This window comes from Pleurodeles waltl, chromosome 9, assembly GCF_031143425.1.
Source record: "Pleurodeles waltl isolate 20211129_DDA chromosome 9, aPleWal1.hap1.20221129, whole genome shotgun sequence".
Classification (NCBI taxonomy): Eukaryota; Metazoa; Chordata; class Amphibia; order Caudata; family Salamandridae; genus Pleurodeles; species Pleurodeles waltl.
In genome coordinates this window covers 386,726,523-386,745,572 of record NC_090448.1, presented here as the reverse complement: position 1 = coordinate 386,745,572, position 19,050 = coordinate 386,726,523, and the positions used below count along the sequence as shown (strand labels likewise).

The following is a 19,050-nucleotide window of genomic DNA, read 5'->3' as shown; positions in this document are numbered from 1 at the left end:
TGCAGTGTGACGGTCATGTGTGATATGAAATCACATGTCAACTAGTAAAACCCACCTATGCATTTGAACATTATTGCTGCACGCCTTATCTCTTGAAAGGAATGCACCGACATTTCATGAGCGATGTCCTGTGCCTAGGACAGTTGCTACATCTTGTACATTCTGAACGCTGCATTGCGTGTTCTGGGTGGTGCTCAGTAGTATCATTTTTGGGATGTTTTGGATTTTAGGGCAGGGTAGTGGGTCTTCGCAGTATGATCAGCATGCCAGTGATGTGTGGCTTGTCCAGCAAAATTGCCAGTCTACTTTTCTCGCAAACCCCATTGCTAGAGCCACTCATCTGAAGTATGTACAATGTCCAAGGCTTCTTGTAAATTTAGTCGTGCACGGTTCTTAACTACACTTCGGTTCTGCCTTCTGTGGCACTGGAAAGTGAAATAAGGTTTGTTCCATGATGGATCTGTGCAGAAAACGATTGGTTGGTGTGGTACTATTCTGCAGTATTCACCACTCACCACACTGACGTTTTTGTGAGCAGGTATGTAGTTGATACCGTGAAGAGCTGGACAGAAGGGCTGCATGTGCCTGGCTGGACTTGGGTATACTTTTGTCAGCAGCAGTGCACTCAAGTTCTGAGAATATTGAATGCTCTTTGTCGTTTTTACAAACCACTGTTGAATTTGTAAACAGGAATCCACTACAGTTTGTTACTGGGCCCTTTAATCATGATTTTCATTCAGCATTTTCGTACTCTAGATGCTGCGGGTAACTGATATTCCTTGTCCAAATGATACACATTCTGTTGACAGACAGTGGTAGAGGCCTCTGCTTAGAGACGAGTCTGTCAACCAAGTAGGGCTGCAATGAGCAAATTACTGTAATTAATATGTTCTTGACTAAAATGTCGTAGATAGGTGACCGGATTTCGAAAAACAAAAAACAGGAACATTCCATAAACATAGAAGTAAGACTGCAATTTTTCGTCGACCAATGAGCACAGAATTACTTAACCACAAGTGATCAGCATTATAGAAAACACAGCCAGTCACTGAAAGAATTTAAATGCATCGTTTACACTCGGTGCCACCTGGTTAAAGCTCTTAATTAATCCTGCACCGAAACACACGGGAACTTTCATCCCTCTGGGTTCAGTCGGCCCAGTATGAAAACCTGGCATATTAAACTTGCTGTGGCAGACAGTTAAAAAACAAAACAAAAAAAACACTAGGACAGTTCAAGAACCACAGCTATGTCGAGTTGACTTGTGAATGCGGCTGATGTATACAACCTCGGTCCCACTGGAAGGATTCCCGCACCTGCTTTCTTCTACAATCTGTAGTGTTTTAGAATTGTTCACTACTCGAGTCTGTGAGGAGCTCTACACTGCTTGTATTTATTTAAGGATCATAATGTGGCCGTTGTGACAACGGACTCGTTTATTTAAGAGACTTTATGTAGCACGAGCGTAGTTTAGGGCATTATATCCCTTTTTTCAGAAAAAAACGCTGGGGCACGGAGAAGAACTTAAGTACAAACGGGCAGAAACATTAAAGTAACATAGATATCAAGGTTACCGGAGTATAAATTAAACTATTAGCAGTATGTCAATCCAGGCGTTCTTAAGGTGCCGTTGAGGGGTTACATACCCATATGACCCCCAACCATTATTCTCTGTCAATTATTATTATTTTGAGCTAAATAACTAAAGGTTTTTTTATCCTACTTGGATAATAGTTTCTCGAGGTAATGAGAACACGTAGACGTGTACTGTATTTCCGCTCCAATGTACTTGATATATGTATTAATAAAGTCAATAAAACAATTTTAAAATGTTTTTCTTGAAAAGCTGCTAGTTCATGACCGGGCGTGTGTGAATGTGAACAATCGCTGTTCACATTCAAACATCCTCGAACTCGCAATCAACTTCTGACTTAGAACGCTTTTGAAGTGTTAACGATTTTCTAGAAATCACATGCGCCTACACACAGAGAGAGCCTGCTATTCTGAACAACTCGGTAATCTTTGCCAGTACAAACAGGTAGACTCCAGACTTCGTGTTCTGTCACCTAGTGCTTTAGATAACCAGACACTTAGGGACTCAAGCATCTACAATTTTTGTATTGGAGACGGGTTCGTGCCTCCACTTTTCAGCAGAGATGAAATCCTTCCACAGGCAGAGTATCACTTCCCAGTAGGCAGTATGTACTCTGACACGAGCATGTGTTTCAAGCTTTTTTGTAATAGCGGTCTTAGTCTCCGTTTCACATAAACACCCTGCATGGCTTCTAGCTTTGTCTAAAGCAAGCTCGATTGCTGCCCTGATCTGCCCGAGGCCAGTGTTAGCCAAGTTACTACTTCTGTCCCTCCAATTTTAGTGAGAACTCTGAGTTTATATAATGACCTATTGATTTGTGTATACCATCTCGGTCTCACACTGGTGTGTAGTCGCTCTGGTATTTAAACATGGCAATGGAATGGAGATGTGCTTAGATAATATAGAGAGTTTATTTTTTTGTGTTTTGAGAGTCAAATCGGAGAAATTGTTTGTGGGGTGTCCCTGGTTCCCAGTTGTGATTCAGATTGATCTGCAGAAGTTAAAAGGTTAAGAACCATTGGGCCAATCGATAAGTAGCAACATTCCCCTTGCTGTCAGCATGTCATGCCCTGAAAACCAGTGGACTAGGCCATTATCAGGTGGAAAGGTCGAGGCAGGAGGGTGAAGGGGAGGTGTAATGGCTAAAAGAAAGTGAGAATGGACTAGAAAAGAGGGAAGGGAGTTCTAAAGTATTGACATACTGGGTGGTACGGCTATCAAAGTATTAGAGTATTAATTTGAGCAAGAAGATGGAGGTTAGAGTAGTTGAAAAGGTTGGTAGAGCGAAGAAAGGAAGACGGGAAGACTCAGGATGACAAGAGTGCCAGACTAGATGGTGGAGGGCAGGAAATGCACAGAAGGTATCTTTCGTTCTTTGTTTTGGGCCGTAATTGAGGCTGACAGCGAACCCTGTTTAGGTTCGGCATTAGTCAGTACCTTTGATTTTACTTATATTATACCTACAATACACTTATAGAGGCTTTCAGTCATATCTTTTCATCTATTGGTCTGTAGTTTTCAGTCATATTTTTCTTTCACCCACTACAGAATACAGCATGGGGTAATGGGTCCGCCCACTTCAGCTACTGTCTGACTTCATTGTGAGTGAGGCACTCTGCTCTTTGTCAAGGAGCACACAATCACACAAAGAAGCTTTCTTAAGTGCCAGGGTCGGCTACGGCAATGTGTTTTTTTTCAGGCTATATATATTTTTGCTTATAGAATTTTTGCTTATGGCAGCTAATCCAAAAATAACGTTTTACAAAAAACTTGATGAAATAAGCTGTTAGAAAGTCAAACAACTGGCAGCCAACACCAGGCCTATTGGCTTTGTCAGTGATTGCTTATTTTGATGATAATAGTGCATTGCAATACTATTGCTAGGATTTGGTAAGAAGTCCTGCTGTATGACAGAGCACAAAGTAGAGTGAGTGTATGCTTTGTTCTCTTTTTATTGTCATTAATTGACCGAAAATGTTTACATGGACATTAAAAGTAGCTTGTCAGGGAGATCAGTCTCATTCTCTGCTGGCTCTAGAATGTCTGGCCAGTCACAGCCTTGAAGACATGCTAAAAAGCAGCTTTCATTGGGATGAGAGATCTTGTGCCACTATTGTCGAAATCCACGAATCTTTGGCAGTTTTAGAGGAGCTTGTCCCAAATGTAGTTTTAAGATCTGCCATAGCAGCTCCATCGATAGAAGCTAATTATGATTACTTATAACATTTTACATGTATTTGATTTCTCTGAGGAGATTGCCTAATCATTGCAAATCAGAACGTTAAACAAAAATATGCATTTGTGCTACTGGGAAGCCTATCTTTTGTAGAATTTCAAAATTGGTAGGCTAGATTTCATGCTACTGATGTCTGGTCCCCAGTATTTGTAGTATTACTTGTGGATCTACATCCACTAAGAGATAAGCCTTTTTGAATGCCTTTCAAGCACACTCCACCTTAAATGCTCGCCAGTCTTGGCACGATTTCCTCACCATCCCAGGTGGTTACCAGGCTTGCAGAGGGACTCTATATGACGGCTGTCACAACCACAAAAGTAACCTAAATGGGCACTTACTTCTAAATATACTTTTACTGTGCCTACATAGAGGACAGTGTTCATCTAACACATGGGCACAAACGTATTTAACGTGCAATCACAGTCATGCCACACTTCACAGACACAGTAACGAAAGGGAAAGAGTCCAGTTATAGAGACAAAACCTGATTTTATGAGGGGAGGTGTTGGGGGGTGGGGGAGACTCTCTCTTGGGGGTAAGAGATCTGTGCACTTAAATAAGGATGGCCACCAGTGGTTCAGCCTCCCTTTAGCATGGTGATTATTTAACAGCTACCCTGTACTGTAGGTGGATATACAGACTAGGTGGACCATCGTTCCAGCCAAGCCTTGACCTCTGCTAGTGGAACAGCAAATGTATAGCTCTTGGGTGGCTCTCAGTACACACACTGGTATATTAGTTCAACTTTGAACAACACAGTTTTCCAATGATTTTAAACAGTATAAACTCATGAATCTCCCCCCTCCTTGAATATAATCAGAGGAATTGAATGTATAGGAAGACACATTCTTAGAACTCTGATACTGTCCATTGGTCAAATTCATATTGAGGTTTTTTACCCATGCACCTGAAATATAATTTTTGCAGTGTTAAGGAATGTTGACATCTATCTTATGATTCTCATCTGTAATGGCTTCGGAATGGGCTTGGCAGATCATGAGTTATTCCATCCTGTACAATTTGCTGTAAAGGCCTGTGTTTCTTTTTCACCTGGAAGAACATGAAGACCTTTTTGTGATGTGTTCATTGGCACCAGTTCTTGGACAGCTGCTTGTGTGTTCATTGCATTGACTCCCGGTGGAGCTCAGAATAAGCTTCTCTTATGGATTTCTTGGCTGTGGTCAGGAAATAGGAGTACTCTTTGTCAGTTCTGTAGTATTTTTTTTCCTCTCTGATACAGACACAATCTCAGACTGCTATCAGGGTGAAGAAGTAGCTAACATCGTCCCCCCTCTGTTAATCTTCGCCAAGCAGTTTTCCTAGGATTCAGAAATTTCCTGCCCTCGGGCATTGTTCTGTTCATGTTCAAAATTGTAAGGTAGTGGCAATGGGAACCTTATTAATGTTTCTTGTTTCTCTTTAACGTTGTAGACTACAGACATCACTGAGGTTTCCCTGGATTCACAATTTTTCACTCCTTAATTCATTCTGTTCCTCTGTGAAACACAGTTCTCAAGTCCTGTCTCCACTGCAGTGTGGTCTGTTCTATTTGAATATTGGATTTCTTTTTTAAAGTCTCCAATGTGACCATAATAAACTATGCTCTCCCATGAAATGGCTGAACTGTGAGGGCTTGCAATAATCAGTTTTGTGCTCTTGTCAGTGAGGGTTAAATCACTGGATGAAAAATTGACTTTTTGAGCTTTTGTTAAACATGTTTTCCTTGTACTACTCATTCCATCACCTCTATGCTGGTGCCACCCTCCTTTCCGCATGAGCCCTTTTCCACCAGTAGGATTATGAGTAGGGGTGGGTGAAACTCACAGAATTTGACTTTGCAGAATTCAGCAGAGTTACATAGAACCTTAGCAAGATTTCCTGAGTTCTGCCAATGGGTGGAAAGCATGCAGCTCCCGCTGTAATTTTGTGCCGGTTTCACGAGTTGTTTAGAAAATCAGCTTTGGAGCATGCAGCCATTTGAGTTGATTCTGCTGCGCCTCGAGTACAAAATCTATTCAAGTTGCAGCATTCTGACTGCGACCACACACGATCCCCCTGGGTGAGGAATACGCGTGAGGAGGCACTACATCTTGCTCGCATTATCTGGAGTCTTGCGGGAGACAAATTCCACCAGACGCCGGTTGGTGTAATTTGGCCAGAATTCCACATTAAAGAGTAATACAGAGTGACCAAAATTCTGCCAAATGAAACAATCCACCCACCCCTAGTTGAGAGCACTACTTATCAACTCAAGTAATGTTGTTTTTTTATCAATCATATGGTGTCCCCTGAGTTTTGAGGGATCTGCAGCAGAGTTTCACTGCACTGCCTTAAAACATTGACCCCAACTCAGTTTCACCACTTGCCTGAACCCTCTCACTCCCTGGGAAAGGAAGCCCACAGTACTGAGACACATCAGATCGTTTTGCTTTTTTTCCTCCACTCCCTCTGCACTTTTAAGATTGATTGTGGGAAAGCATTACAATGGAAAATATTGATATTTTTTCATAATGCAGGATACTCTTCTGCTGATGTGCTGTCCTTCCATTGTGCTTAGTGGGCATCATCAAAATTTCCCACTAGGTATAGAGCTGATGCTGGGGTTCGAAAATAGTTCCCCTGTTCCAAAAGTAGGCCAAATCTCCTTACCAGTGCTAGTATGTGTTAAACAGGTCTTCTATTAACAGATTTTTTTTTTTTACAAAGATACGTATGTCAGGGCAGTAATCTGCAAACACACTTGTGGTTTGCACATTTCGAGGCAGCTACTTCAGTGGCGGCAGCCTCATAATGAGGGCTTCGTAGTAGTACATTTTCAGGAGGGTTACCAACAACATACAACAAAGCAGTTGAATTCTGAATTGAAAGAGTCATGGTACAGTATGTAACTTATAAAAGAGGCCCCTTGTGGGAGGGAAATATTTTTATTCAGTACTGGGCATTATGTGGTGGACATTAAATTGGGCCTGGATGGTTGTTATAAACCTGGCAGATCCACACATCTGAGCCTTAGTTATTTGAAGGTCTGTTTGCTGTATTGCCCTTCCTCCCAGCTGAAAAACCTGCCCTGTCCTAAACATCTGGGTATAGATTCTCAACTCTCTAGAATCTTTCATTCATTATATTATTAAATTATTTTATTGGAGTTTTTTGTAATCCTGATGTCCACTCTTGGGCGTCCTCAGAGCATTTTGGGTCTGGTGGTACATATAAGACGGACTGACAGAATAGTATTAAAGGACATATTGCTAGAACTGGTGATGGGGAACAAGACCATCATCAGGCAGCAGTTGACAGTACCTAGGACTAACCTGTGGTCTACTGTGACCCCAAATAGCTGACAAAGCCTTGCAAGAGCAGGAACTCTCAGAGCCTGGATGAAGAGGCAAAGCTGACCTTGGAACATTTAACTAAGATGGACATAGGAAACCTTTTAAAGGTGGACTTTTCTGGAGGTGGTGGTGAGGGGTGGGAGGGTATATATATATTTTTTTAATCTGCTGAAATTCAAGTCACCTTTTTAGTCTTGAGTTGAAGAGGTATGGAATTCCCGGATGTGATATCTTCAACAGCAACTTAAGGAATCCCATTGGATGGTGTATAGGTGAAAGGAGAGGGTATGTAAGGACGGTGCCTTGAAATTTCTAAAGTTTAGAAGTGACCTCAAAGTGCTGCAATTGCACCTTAAAAGTGCAGATTGTTTTGGAATGTAGTCGACTGCCTCAACCGTGCCTTCTTTTTAATTAGTATTTTAACATTTATGGGTTTGTGTCAACGTAATTTTTTGAACAATTTTCTGTTATAACTTATTTTCTAAGATTAGGCTCTCATCCTTTGTCCAAGGCCTTGTAGTAGTGAACTTCCAATGTCCTCCCATTGGACGTGATTATAGCTTATCTTTGCTGTGATACAGCAGCTTGCTCAAGATTTGGTACACTGTGTTTCGACTAGAGTTTGAGAACAGACACACACAGTAGTTGGTGTTGTGAGCTAAAAAGAGAAGGATCTATTTCAGAGGGCTATGCATTGTTCTCTGCACGGGAGTCCCAGCCAGTCCCCTGCTGAGGGTTAGGATTTTTTTTCTCTATGTTGCCTGAATATTGTAGCACTATTGACGGGAAATCTGTCTGTAATACTCAATATTATCCACACCTGATTTAAGAGCCTCGGAGTAGGGAAGGGCGCAGAAGGACAATGAAGGACAGCAATGTTGAATGACTTCATGCTCATTAATAGCCCAATTACTTTCCAGTAATCTTCATTAATCCTGGACCTACTTGCACTCATCCCCGTCATTACTATTAAAAGGTGATCCCATCTTCCTGAGACCGGAAACAAAATCAAATGCTGTCATGAAGCCTACCCACCCAAATGGGTGATATCAATGGGCTTACACACCCAGCACCCTCCTGACATATCAAGCTTATGCAAAGGTCATTAGAGTTGAGAGATGGTTGGCAGACTGTAGGGACTGGGACGAGTAGGGCTAGGAGTAATGAAGATGACCAATAAGTAATCATGGCCATTACCTCTATTTCCCTCCTCCCAGTCTTTACTAATGATGAATATCCAATCACACAAATGGACTTCCTCAGCATTAAGAACAAACAAGCAATACAATATTTCCTTGAACACTCTGTGATTTATTTAAACCTACAACCAATTCTGAAATAACTGAACTTAAAATTTCTTTCCATACTCTAAAGTCCAAGTTGTTAGACAAGATGTGAAGATTTTCTCAGGCATCCGCTCTGCAAATTTTTAAAAAAAGGGACAGACCCATCTTTCCAAAAAGTGGCTAAACTCTGGGTTGACCTGCCTTGGCAGCAGCTATGAACTGAATTGGTAGTAATCTGATTGACAACCTAGATGTCAGTGAATTTGGAAATTAAACATTGTTGTCTTCAGCTGCCGGGTAACTATCTCCTCCCAAAGTAATTGGCTTTCCTTGGCTGCAGCATGATCATTTATGACACACTGCGCTTATAAAATTAAGATACCCTTTAGGTAGAAAAAAGAATTCTCAGTGGAAGATGGGCTGTGTGCTTTGTGTAGGCATTTATCTCTCTAAGGCTCATCCGTGAAACTCTGTGCATGTGACGTCATCATATGTACTAATGCTGCAAGAGCTAGAGGGACGAAAGCTTTGCTTCATGAACTCGCCTTAACTTAACACAAGAAGACAGGGGTGTCTGGCATTACTTAACGACCAATGAGCCCAGTAAAATGCAAAATGCAGATTTCAAAAATTATTTCTGCTAGAAAGAGCAGATGCTTGCATTTTCTGCTGCAGTGTACCAAATTCCAACAATGCATTACCAGTCTAAAAACACAAAATCCTCTTTCTAGTAGAAATTGACTTTGTTGCTAAATCTCTTTAATTTTAAATAGCTTGTTTGATTACTTTGTAATATCACTTTGTATCAAAAAGCGAACTGTTTGAAGAGGCTGTTTAATTGGTTATTGCAAGTCACTGAGAAGTTCTGTGACAATATACAGTAACGAGACCGAAGAAGGAGTTCCTTTTTAGGTCGAGCATAAGCGTTCGACCTCATGTATACTTTTAGTACACTTCTTATGGCTTAAAGTGGTTTTATTTGTTGGTTGCGGTGTCCTTTAAAAATTCTTGCTCGCTAGTGGTCAGTTCTGCCTAATTCTCCCTCCTTTTTCTGTTTCGGCGCAGTGACTAACTGCTGTATTATTCCACAATGGTTTCTTTATCTGTTGCTGAGACAGACTACTTTTGTTATTTCTTTGGTTCTCCCCTTTCACTGTGGGAGTTTTTAGGCTGGTAGCTGCCTGTGTTTTATTGCAGCATTCCGTTCCTCCCATGTCGCTGACGTTTGTTTTGGCTTCTTTCCAGTGCTGTCCTTGTTTACCTCTGGCTCCTAAAATATGCTTATTTTACAAAAGAATCACCCGGTTGTTTAGCTCACTGCTCAGGAAAGCCACAATATGCCCTTTTGGGTAAATGTAACTAACCCTAGAAGCAATTATGTGAAACTTGCTTCGCCTTGCATCACATCTCCAGTCTCTCTTTCCAAGGCCCCCCTCCTTGCCAGCACTCACGAGATCCCACACAGGGCATTGCTTATCTCCTTTATTGGGGCAATAAATCTTCTCTGGCTGCTCTGCTCTGCTGAAATGAGGCAAGAATGCTTGCAAGACTTTTCATTCTGTTAATATAAAAATTAAGTACTTTTCCAGCCTTCTTTTCCAATTTCTAGTCGGACATTTATACAACGCGAAGTGCAGTGATCTTCTCAGCTCTACTCAAGGGCTTGTGTTTTCTGATGTCAGTAGAAGCCAGCGGCTGCCGAAACATGGCAGGAAAAGATGAAATTATACGACAGGGTTGACTAATTTAAGTGTTAAGAAAAGTGCAGTTTTGAATTTACAATGCCAATAGCTTTAACACAAAAAAAGCGAGACCTATTGCATTGCAAATGCTTGTTAGGGTCATGGAACTCCCCAGTTTTTTGCAGTAGCCATGTAATGTACAGATGATGGTACTTTATCCCAGATATGTACAGCAGAAGGTATTTTAGTCCTTCAGTACATGGTCTCACCATCAGCCTTCCAACCAATGGCTTAAATCCTTGGGAGTTTTGTTCTTTCATGCAAAATAGATAGTAAGGCTTTCGACATGAAAAATAAACGTCAAATCTGTGTTGCAAAATCAAATACCTAAAAAATTAGCAATTTGCAGAAAGGAAATTAGTTCAAGGTAAAAACTAATTTAAAAATGTTGATCAGAATGTGTAGAAGCATGTAGCCAGATTCTATATTCCCGTAGTGAGCTGTAGCGTGACGAAAATAAACTTTGTCATACATATCACCTTTCTTCTGGTCAGTGTTCATTGTAGAAAACAGATCAGAATCGGGGTGAACCAGTTCTCCCTTTCGTTGTTTAAACTGCAGTTGTAATGATGCTTGGTAATCTGCCTTTCAGCATCACTGCTGATTTTTGATGTCACAACTCAAATGAGTACATTTGAGCAGTTACGGTCATTTCATTATTACAGGTGACTAGAGATTTAACAACTAGATTGCAATAAGGAAATTAAAGACGGGTTTCATACATGAATTGTTCACTCCCATTTACTATAGCACATTACAACACTGTTAAAATATAACTATTCTCCTGCATTGTGTGGTGAGATACATTTCCATTACTTTTGGGAGAGTATTTCAATATAACATTTTGCAAAAATTGTGTTGTAGCGCCGTTAAGTTGTCTCAACCGTGAGCTGAAACTTCATTGGGTGGCAGAAGAGTTCACTAAAGACCTTCACGATAACATTTCATCAACCGCCTAGGTTGTTCTTGATAACAGTTAAACAGTTCGTGTTAAGTACTGTGCAAAGGTTGTTCGTTGGGCCATAATGGTGGCTTTTAATCTTGGTGGCTTTGTTTTACTTGAGTCAGCTGTGTGCCGGAACAGATTCGCTGAATGTGCTGTGGCGCAGCCTCCCTTCTCACTTGGGTGTTGAACGTTGCTTCCCGGAAGTCTGTGGCACTTGGAGGCTTTAGAAATGAAAAAAGAGGCACATCAACAAGAAACACACACGACAGCCAAAGAAACCGCGTGGTTAGGGCGTTTTGTTTTTACTGTTGATCGGGGTTATGTTGGTCAATTACACATGAATTAAAGTGTTCATTTTAATTGTAATAGAGCCCTTTTAGGCTTTTAAACTATGTTTTAAAAAAAAAAGCGTGTTAGCTCTTCTCTGCACTTAAATCAGTTCGTTTGTCGTGCTTTTTCTGAAGTTTAAATGTTGGCCTCTCATGTACACCTTATGGTCGCAAAGATTATTATCTCTGTCTTTAAATATTTATCTACTCTCAATTCTGGTTAAAGCCAGCAGACCACCAAGAAGTGTTTCGGGTGTAGTTGGGTATTTCAACTCTGTAAAAGTATGTTTTGCATATTATAAACGGTTGAGCATCTATTTAAAATGTTTAACGTGTATGCAGATATTTTTTAAAGATTGCATAATTTATTTTGGTTAAATATTTACCTAATTTGAATAACAAATATAACTTTAGTGTTTTTTTCGCAATAGAGAGCATTTTTATCCATTCGTTTTGTGGCTTGCCAGCGTTCGGTGTCAATAATTGGTCTAGATTGACTGATTCACTGAGTCGTCTAGATTGACTAGAAAGAGCATACACCGCCCTTCAGTAGTTGCTTGGCCGAGGCCGTCTAAAAGTGATGTTTATCTTACCTTGTGAAGATGCCAAGGGTTTTAACTGAGTGGAACAAGTACATGAATTAGTTGAAGCACATTTCATTTTTACCAACATGACAGTTTGAGGATAGATGTTCACAATGAAATCGCACAATGTATTCTCTTATGGGGAATAATCAAACACACAGTTTATATTTTTGTGCACTTCTGAATCCGTATTTTTCTAACCCTATCAATATTTTTCCACATTTATTTACTTTGTTTTGTGAAGAGAATTAATCTGCCAGACTTATTATTCTGCATTTATTTATATCAAAAGTATTCTTGCTTGCGTGTCTGTAGGACTTTGCCAGTAGCGTTTGGCAGTATCTCAGTACATTTCGTGACAGTTTTGTCCATTGAAGTTCTGTTGCTCGCAACCCAGAAGATGTCCAAGTACTGTGAATTTTAGGTCTGTGTTGAAAGTAGATGAGTTTTAATAGAACTGGATACTGAAGTATTTCACCACCACGTCTTCTTCGTTTTACTTTGCCATACTTATTTTTATCTACTGTTCTGGATGACTATGGAGGGAGCCACCTCTGAGTCATTTGTCCTTCCTTGTCCCACATTATGAGGTTTCTCATCCTGAGAGAGAGTCAGACAGATGCCTGTAAACACACCATAAGTAGGACTTAACTAGACAGTTTTCGTCTTAGTCTCCATCTTTGAGGCCTTAGTTCATGCAGAGGTGTAGCCCTCTTCAGAATCGACATACCCAACAAATGCAAGATTTTTGCCTTCTGAGAGGGCAAAATCAAAATGTTTTTAAGGGACGGGGAGCTAATGCTCTGAGAAGTTAATTCCAAAAGTTCCTTAGTAATTCACGGCGGCCCTTGGTCACTGTTGGCTGGTAGGCCAAGTATGGCATTGCCAGTGCAGCTTTTCTGAGCTTTGAACTCTTTATTTAGGGGACTGCCATTTTGCTTTCAGGAAACTGGATCTTCTGACAGGACGAAGCGAAGTTCTGCCATCCCTTCCTTGATCATGTAGCTCGAGTGCTAGTTTCATGAGAAATCAGCCCTTGCACTTTGACGTCTGAATGTTATAGGTGCTCAGTAGATCGATGACCGGGTCCCTGTTAAAAAGAAAGATGCTAACCATCTACCACTTATTACACTAATCTCCTAATTTGCTCTACGGTCAATTTTATGTCCTACTCCAAGCACCTGACTGAATCTACCCAGACCTACATAACTGATGAGTCTCCATCTTTTCGCCCAGGTCAGAAGACCAGTGACCTCTTTTGTTCAACAGCATTCATAGAATTATGGGCTGCTATTGATTGTATGTTACTACATAGAATTCTTCTACATTAACCTACTGTTAAATGATTAGGTCTGGTGGCTCTTCATATTGATGCCTCCACTGCTGGCCTGTGTGTTTGATGCCACTGTCACAAGTTCGAATCCCATCAGATCTGCTCACCCTTTCACTTTCCATGGTCAATAAAACAAGTATCTTTGCATAATCATCTGTTACTGGTCCAGAATGGCAAGCGAACTCCACGTGGTGAACTGGTTCTCTCCAAATAATCTTGTTATGTTATATTAGGTTGTGCTGTTGCACATAAGCAACAACACTGACATACCACTATACCTGTGCACATAAGTAATGTAAGTAGCTATTGGGTGGATCCTGCCACATTATACATCTACATTAGACTTAACCTGAAAGCTTTCCATTACACTTATTCTTCCTCTTGACCTAACACCGAACATCTCAGATGCCTTAATCTAGAACCTAATCCTAACCCTATACTTAAGCTAGACCTTGTTCCTAAAACAGTGCTAGTGTAGTTGTGTCTGCATATGGAGTTGTGTAGATATAGGTAATTGTCTATCTATCAACAATAGCTATTGTTGTTGCCGTGGATTCTGTGTAGCGGGTGCGCACAGTACTGCCTTCAGGTGGATCTGTGTTTGTGTCCCCACTGGTATTAACGCCCTGATTTTATCGAAGTTGCTGTGCATTTTTCAAGAGCAAAGTGCCGTTGCGCCTCAAAGGTAAATGTTTTTCACTACTTGTGATTACCATAAATTAAGTTTCTTGCTCCAAATCTGCCTGGTAACAGACCAAGATGTGTACCAGTCCTTGTTTCCTCTGCTGTTCATTGTCGTAAAGTTTCTTTGAATTAGAATTAATTTGCGGTTCTTTTTTGATTTTCAGGACCAAGAAGAAGAGAAAGGGGCCACGAGCTGGCCTGAGTTTTACATCGATCAGCTGAATTCAATGGCTGCTGTGAGTACCTTGCATATTAATGGCTGTAACTTAACTGCTACAAGAAAATGTGTCGCAGAGCTCCATTTGAAATGATTAAACATTAAAAGTACTACACTAGCAAACACTACTGTTAGACCTGGCAGCCTTAGGACTGTCTTCCTCTAAATGTTGCCTTCCTCCTCCATTTTGCTATTCTCGTTTCCGCTGTCCTTAGGAGTCTGCACACTTTACCACTGCTGACCAGTGCTGAAGTGCATGTGCTCTGTCACTGAAGCATGGTGACATTGGTGTTTGATGGCATGTGTTGCAGTAGATACACATGTTCTGCATACTCCTGCCATCTAGGGTTGGGTTTGGAGTGTTACAAGTTGTTTTTCAGTGAAGAAGCATTTTTGAGTCACAGGATCGAGTGACTCCTTCTTGGCGATACTGCACACGGGCACCAAGTCCTTTGTTAGATTGTTTTCAACTCACTCTTCCCTTCTGCATTTCTTTTATGTGACGGTAATGTTCTTTCGATCGCGAAATTCCACCTTTGCATTTGTTGTTTCAAATCGTTGAGTACCAACCAAGCGCATTTCAGGGCGGCCTCACCCGTTTTTGGGCCTTCCTCCAAGTGGGACCAAAGAGAATGTTGAGCTGACGGAATAGACTCCGTTTCATTTATGTCCTTGGTGCCATTCCAGATTCTCCCACATCGACCATCATCAGGTATGTAATCTGTGCCTCTCTCCTGATCACCAAGAAGTTACCTGCGAGACATGTCAGTCCTTCAGATCAAGGAAAGACCCTTCGGGACCAAAGAGCTTATAGGTTGGAGATGGCGCAAACGTCCCCAGAAGACACCCCAGACATCTTTGGGGGGAGGAGCCCTAACAGGGGGAGCGCAAACAAGAAGATGCCTTTTTCATTCAAGGCTCTGACTCTGATGTTCAGTCAGACATTGAGAGCCATGAGGTGATGTCAGCTCAGCCATCAAGTGCTGTGACTGCTCCTGCCCTCCCAAAGACTGTTAAAAAGCCCCTGACAGAGGTTGCCAGACCACCACTGCCACCAGGTCATGGGTGGTTTCGAAAAACTACGTTGGCCGTCCAGCCCTTTGGCTCGGGTCCAAAACCAACCACATCATCATCTTCAGCATCGACCTCCAGCACCTCGGTCTAAACTACTTCCAGCAAACCTTTGGCACCGAGCCAAACAGTCTCAACAGCTGCTTTGGTACGGACAAGGGGTAACCAACTGAAACCATCAGTTCTGAAAACAAAGGAGCTAACTCCTTTGGAGCACATGGACTCAAGTCATTCCTCCACTACGCTATCTCCAGTTGAGCCTCTAATGGAGACTTTAGATGCTAAACAGCGCTGCCTCCATATCCTAGAAGGTACAGGACGTATTATTGCTTCCCCCCTGTCACATTTAAAAGGATGTTATCCTTCCAAGAGGCTTTGGATACCACCATCTCCAAAAAAGGCCTTTAAGGACAAGGCTGCCACTACTTCGACTAAGCCTTTTCCTCGTTCTACTGCCTCTCCGACTGCAGGAGACCTCACAACTCATGGTCACTTTTATAGGGGAATATTTGGGTGGAACACATCACAACCCAGACCCATGGGTTTCATATGACCCCGATCCCATGATATATATGGACTCAGAATTATACCCTGCTAGACTTCCCCATCAGAGGACCCTACTAGTTACCAGGAGGTCATAGCAAGGACAGCTGCCTTTCATAATGTTCATCTTTATAGGGATTCGATAGAGCAGAAGTTTCTATTTGACACTTTAACTACCACACATAGGGATATTCAGTACCTTCCCATGCTCCCTGGCATGATTCGTCACGCAGAGGACATATTTAAGGAGCCAATCCACTCTAGAATTATCATTACTAGAGTGGACAAAAAGTATAAACCTGCTCCTACTGATCCACTCCATATAAGGTCTCGGGTCTTACCAGATTCAGTAGTGGCCACCACTGCACGAAAGTGAGCCAACAGCCAGGCCACAGGAGACTCTCCTCCACCAGACAAGGACAGCTAAAGGCTAGATGCGCAGGCAAGAGTTGCTGCACAAACAGCAAATCATTGGTGCATTGTCAATTCACAGGCCTTGTTATCAAGGTATGATTGGGCTCATTGGGATGAGATGGAGGAGCTCCTTCAATATCTCCCAGATGAGCACAGCAAACGAGGCCAGCAGATTGTCACACAAGGACAGACAATCTCCAAATATTTCATACGCCATGCACTAGATGACGCAGACACACAGTATAAACATGAGCATACTGTTACGGACACATGCATGGTTTAGATGTTCTGGCTTCAAGCCAGAGGTGCAGCAAACAGCGCTCAACATGCCCTTCGACAAGGAGCACCCTTTTTGCCCTCAAGTGGACCTCCACTCTTGAGAAGCTCAGAAACGACACTGACAACGCAAAAGCCACTGGTGCTCTTCAGTCTCAGACACATAGAGGCAATTTTTGTCGCCCTACATTTAGAGGTGGTTACAAAGCGACAACCTCAGAACCATCTACCTCCCAAGCTAGACAACCCTCAACCTCATATTCTCAAGGTTTTTTCAGATGAATCTATAGAGGCAACAGCAACAGAGGCAAGAGCACTACCACCAGTGGCTCTTCTTCAACATCTAAACAGTGACTACATACATCTTCCTGAGCCCCACACCTCACCTGTAGGAGTACAACGTAAAAATTACCACACATATTAGGTAAACATAACATCGGACCAATGGGTCCTTTATATTATCCAACATGGTTATTGTCTGGCGCTCACTACTACACCTCCAAACATTCCCCTTTGTTCTCAAGGTTATCCCACAAACATCTTACTCTTCTAAAACAAGAGGTACAATCTCTGCTTCTCAAAGGTGCCAGGATCTCTCAGACTTATTTTGAATCTCAGACCATTAAACCATTACATTCTCTCATAACACTTTCACATGGTTACTCTTCAAGAAGTTTCTCCCCTTCTTCAACAAGGCAACTCTATGTCAGCCCTAGACTTAAAAGATGCCTACTTCCACATCCCCATCCACCCTGCACAACGGAAATACCTAAGGTTCGTAGTTGCAGGAAAACATTATCAATTCAAAGTCCTATCTTTTGGAGTCATGACTGCTTCCAGAATATTCACAAAGTACTTAGCTGTAGTCGCCTCATATCTCAAAAAGCAAAATATAAACGTGCTTACTTACCTAGACGACTGGCTCTTCAAAGCCAGCACATTACAGCAGTGTCAATCTTACACTCAAATCACAGCAAACCTGCTTCACAAGTTAGGGTTCGCAATCAACTTTCTCAAAACCCACCTACAACCTCTTTAGGTTATGCCCTATCTGGGAGCCATTCTCTGTGCAGAGCTGCAGCCAACTAATCCCACCCTGGCCCACATTAAAAGTTTAGTCTATTCTCCCCCATTTTCAGAAGAATCACACATATTTAGTCAAGACTATCATGCATCTCTAAGGGATGATGGCGTCCTGTATTGCCATTGTTCCCAATGCCAGACTCCACATGCGTCTCCTACATGTGTCCTCTAAAGCAGTGTCAGTGGTCTCTGTCACAGCGTCACCTAGAGGATCTAGTGTTGTTAGACCACCATACTCACCACTCTCTGCAGTGGTGGAACACCACCAACCTGTTGAAAGGGCGGCATTTTCTGGACCTTGTGCCTCACCTCGTTCTGACCACAGCTTTACCACTGATGGGTTGGGGCGCTCACCCTCAAGACTCCACACTTACAGGCCCTCTGGGATCTCAGTCACGAGTCCATGCTCATCAGTTATCTGGAGCTTCATGTAGTGTTTCTAGCCCTGAAAGCTTTTCTTCCTGACCTGTCGCACAAAGTTGTCTTAGACTGAACGAACAACATGACAGCCATCTATTATCTACAGAAACGTGGGGAACACAGTCATCCCAGCTGTCACAACTTGCTGAGACAGTATGGAAGTTAGCTCTTCACCACTACATTCACTTAGTGGCCAAGTATCTCCCAGGAACAGATGGCATTGCAGTCCTGCTCAGCAGGATGCATCAACAAGTCACCAAAAGGGAACTCTACCTAACAGTTCTTCAAAAATATGTCCAAAAGTGGGGAACTCCTCAAATAGACTTTTTCGCTACAGCAGAAAATGCGAAATCCCCAAGCTTTGCATCCAGGTACCAAGACCCTCTATCCAGGGGCAATGCTCTATGGATTGACTGGTCAGGGATATTTGCTAATTTTTTTTCACCTCTCACACTCATTCCACTCCTGGTTTGCAAAATCATAGACATCAATTACCATGATGCTTGTAGCTCCCACTGGGGCACGTCAGCCATGGTTCATCACACTCCTGGACTTCTCACTGGTTCCTCACGAGATGCTTATCAAAAGGCCATATCTTCTCACACAAGATTAAGGACAGATCAGAAATCTAGATTGCAAGTCACTCAACTTTGCGATATGGCTCCCGAAGTAATTGAGTTTGGTTACCTAGGATTGCCTCCAGAATGTATGGACATTCTCAGGGAAGCTTGCAGACCTACAATTAGAGTATGATATGCAACAAAATGAAAACATTTTGTCCGATACTGTTGAATCAAACACATTAACCCCAATAAGGCTACTGTCCAGGACATTGTTTGTTATTTGCCTTATTTACAGAAAGCTAGTTTAGCTTACACTTCTGTTCGTCTACACCTCACAGCGATAGCTGCATATTTACAGAACAGGTAACATACTTCGTCGTGCAAAATCCCAATTATC

The 19,050-nt window shown here is 42.0% G+C and overlaps 1 protein-coding gene across 4 annotated transcripts in view; it reads left to right on the top strand.

Moving 5' to 3' along the window:
* Positions 1-19,050, top strand: part of DAAM1 (dishevelled associated activator of morphogenesis 1) — a 633,974-nt gene that overhangs the window by 362,992 nt on the left and 251,932 nt on the right. For all 4 annotated transcript variants that reach the window (XM_069207027.1, XM_069207028.1, XM_069207029.1 and 1 more), the window contains one exon: positions 14,231-14,302. In XM_069207027.1, coding sequence (XP_069063128.1) covers positions 14,231-14,302 — 72 coding nt within the window. The remainder of the gene's footprint in view (positions 1-14,230; positions 14,303-19,050) is intronic.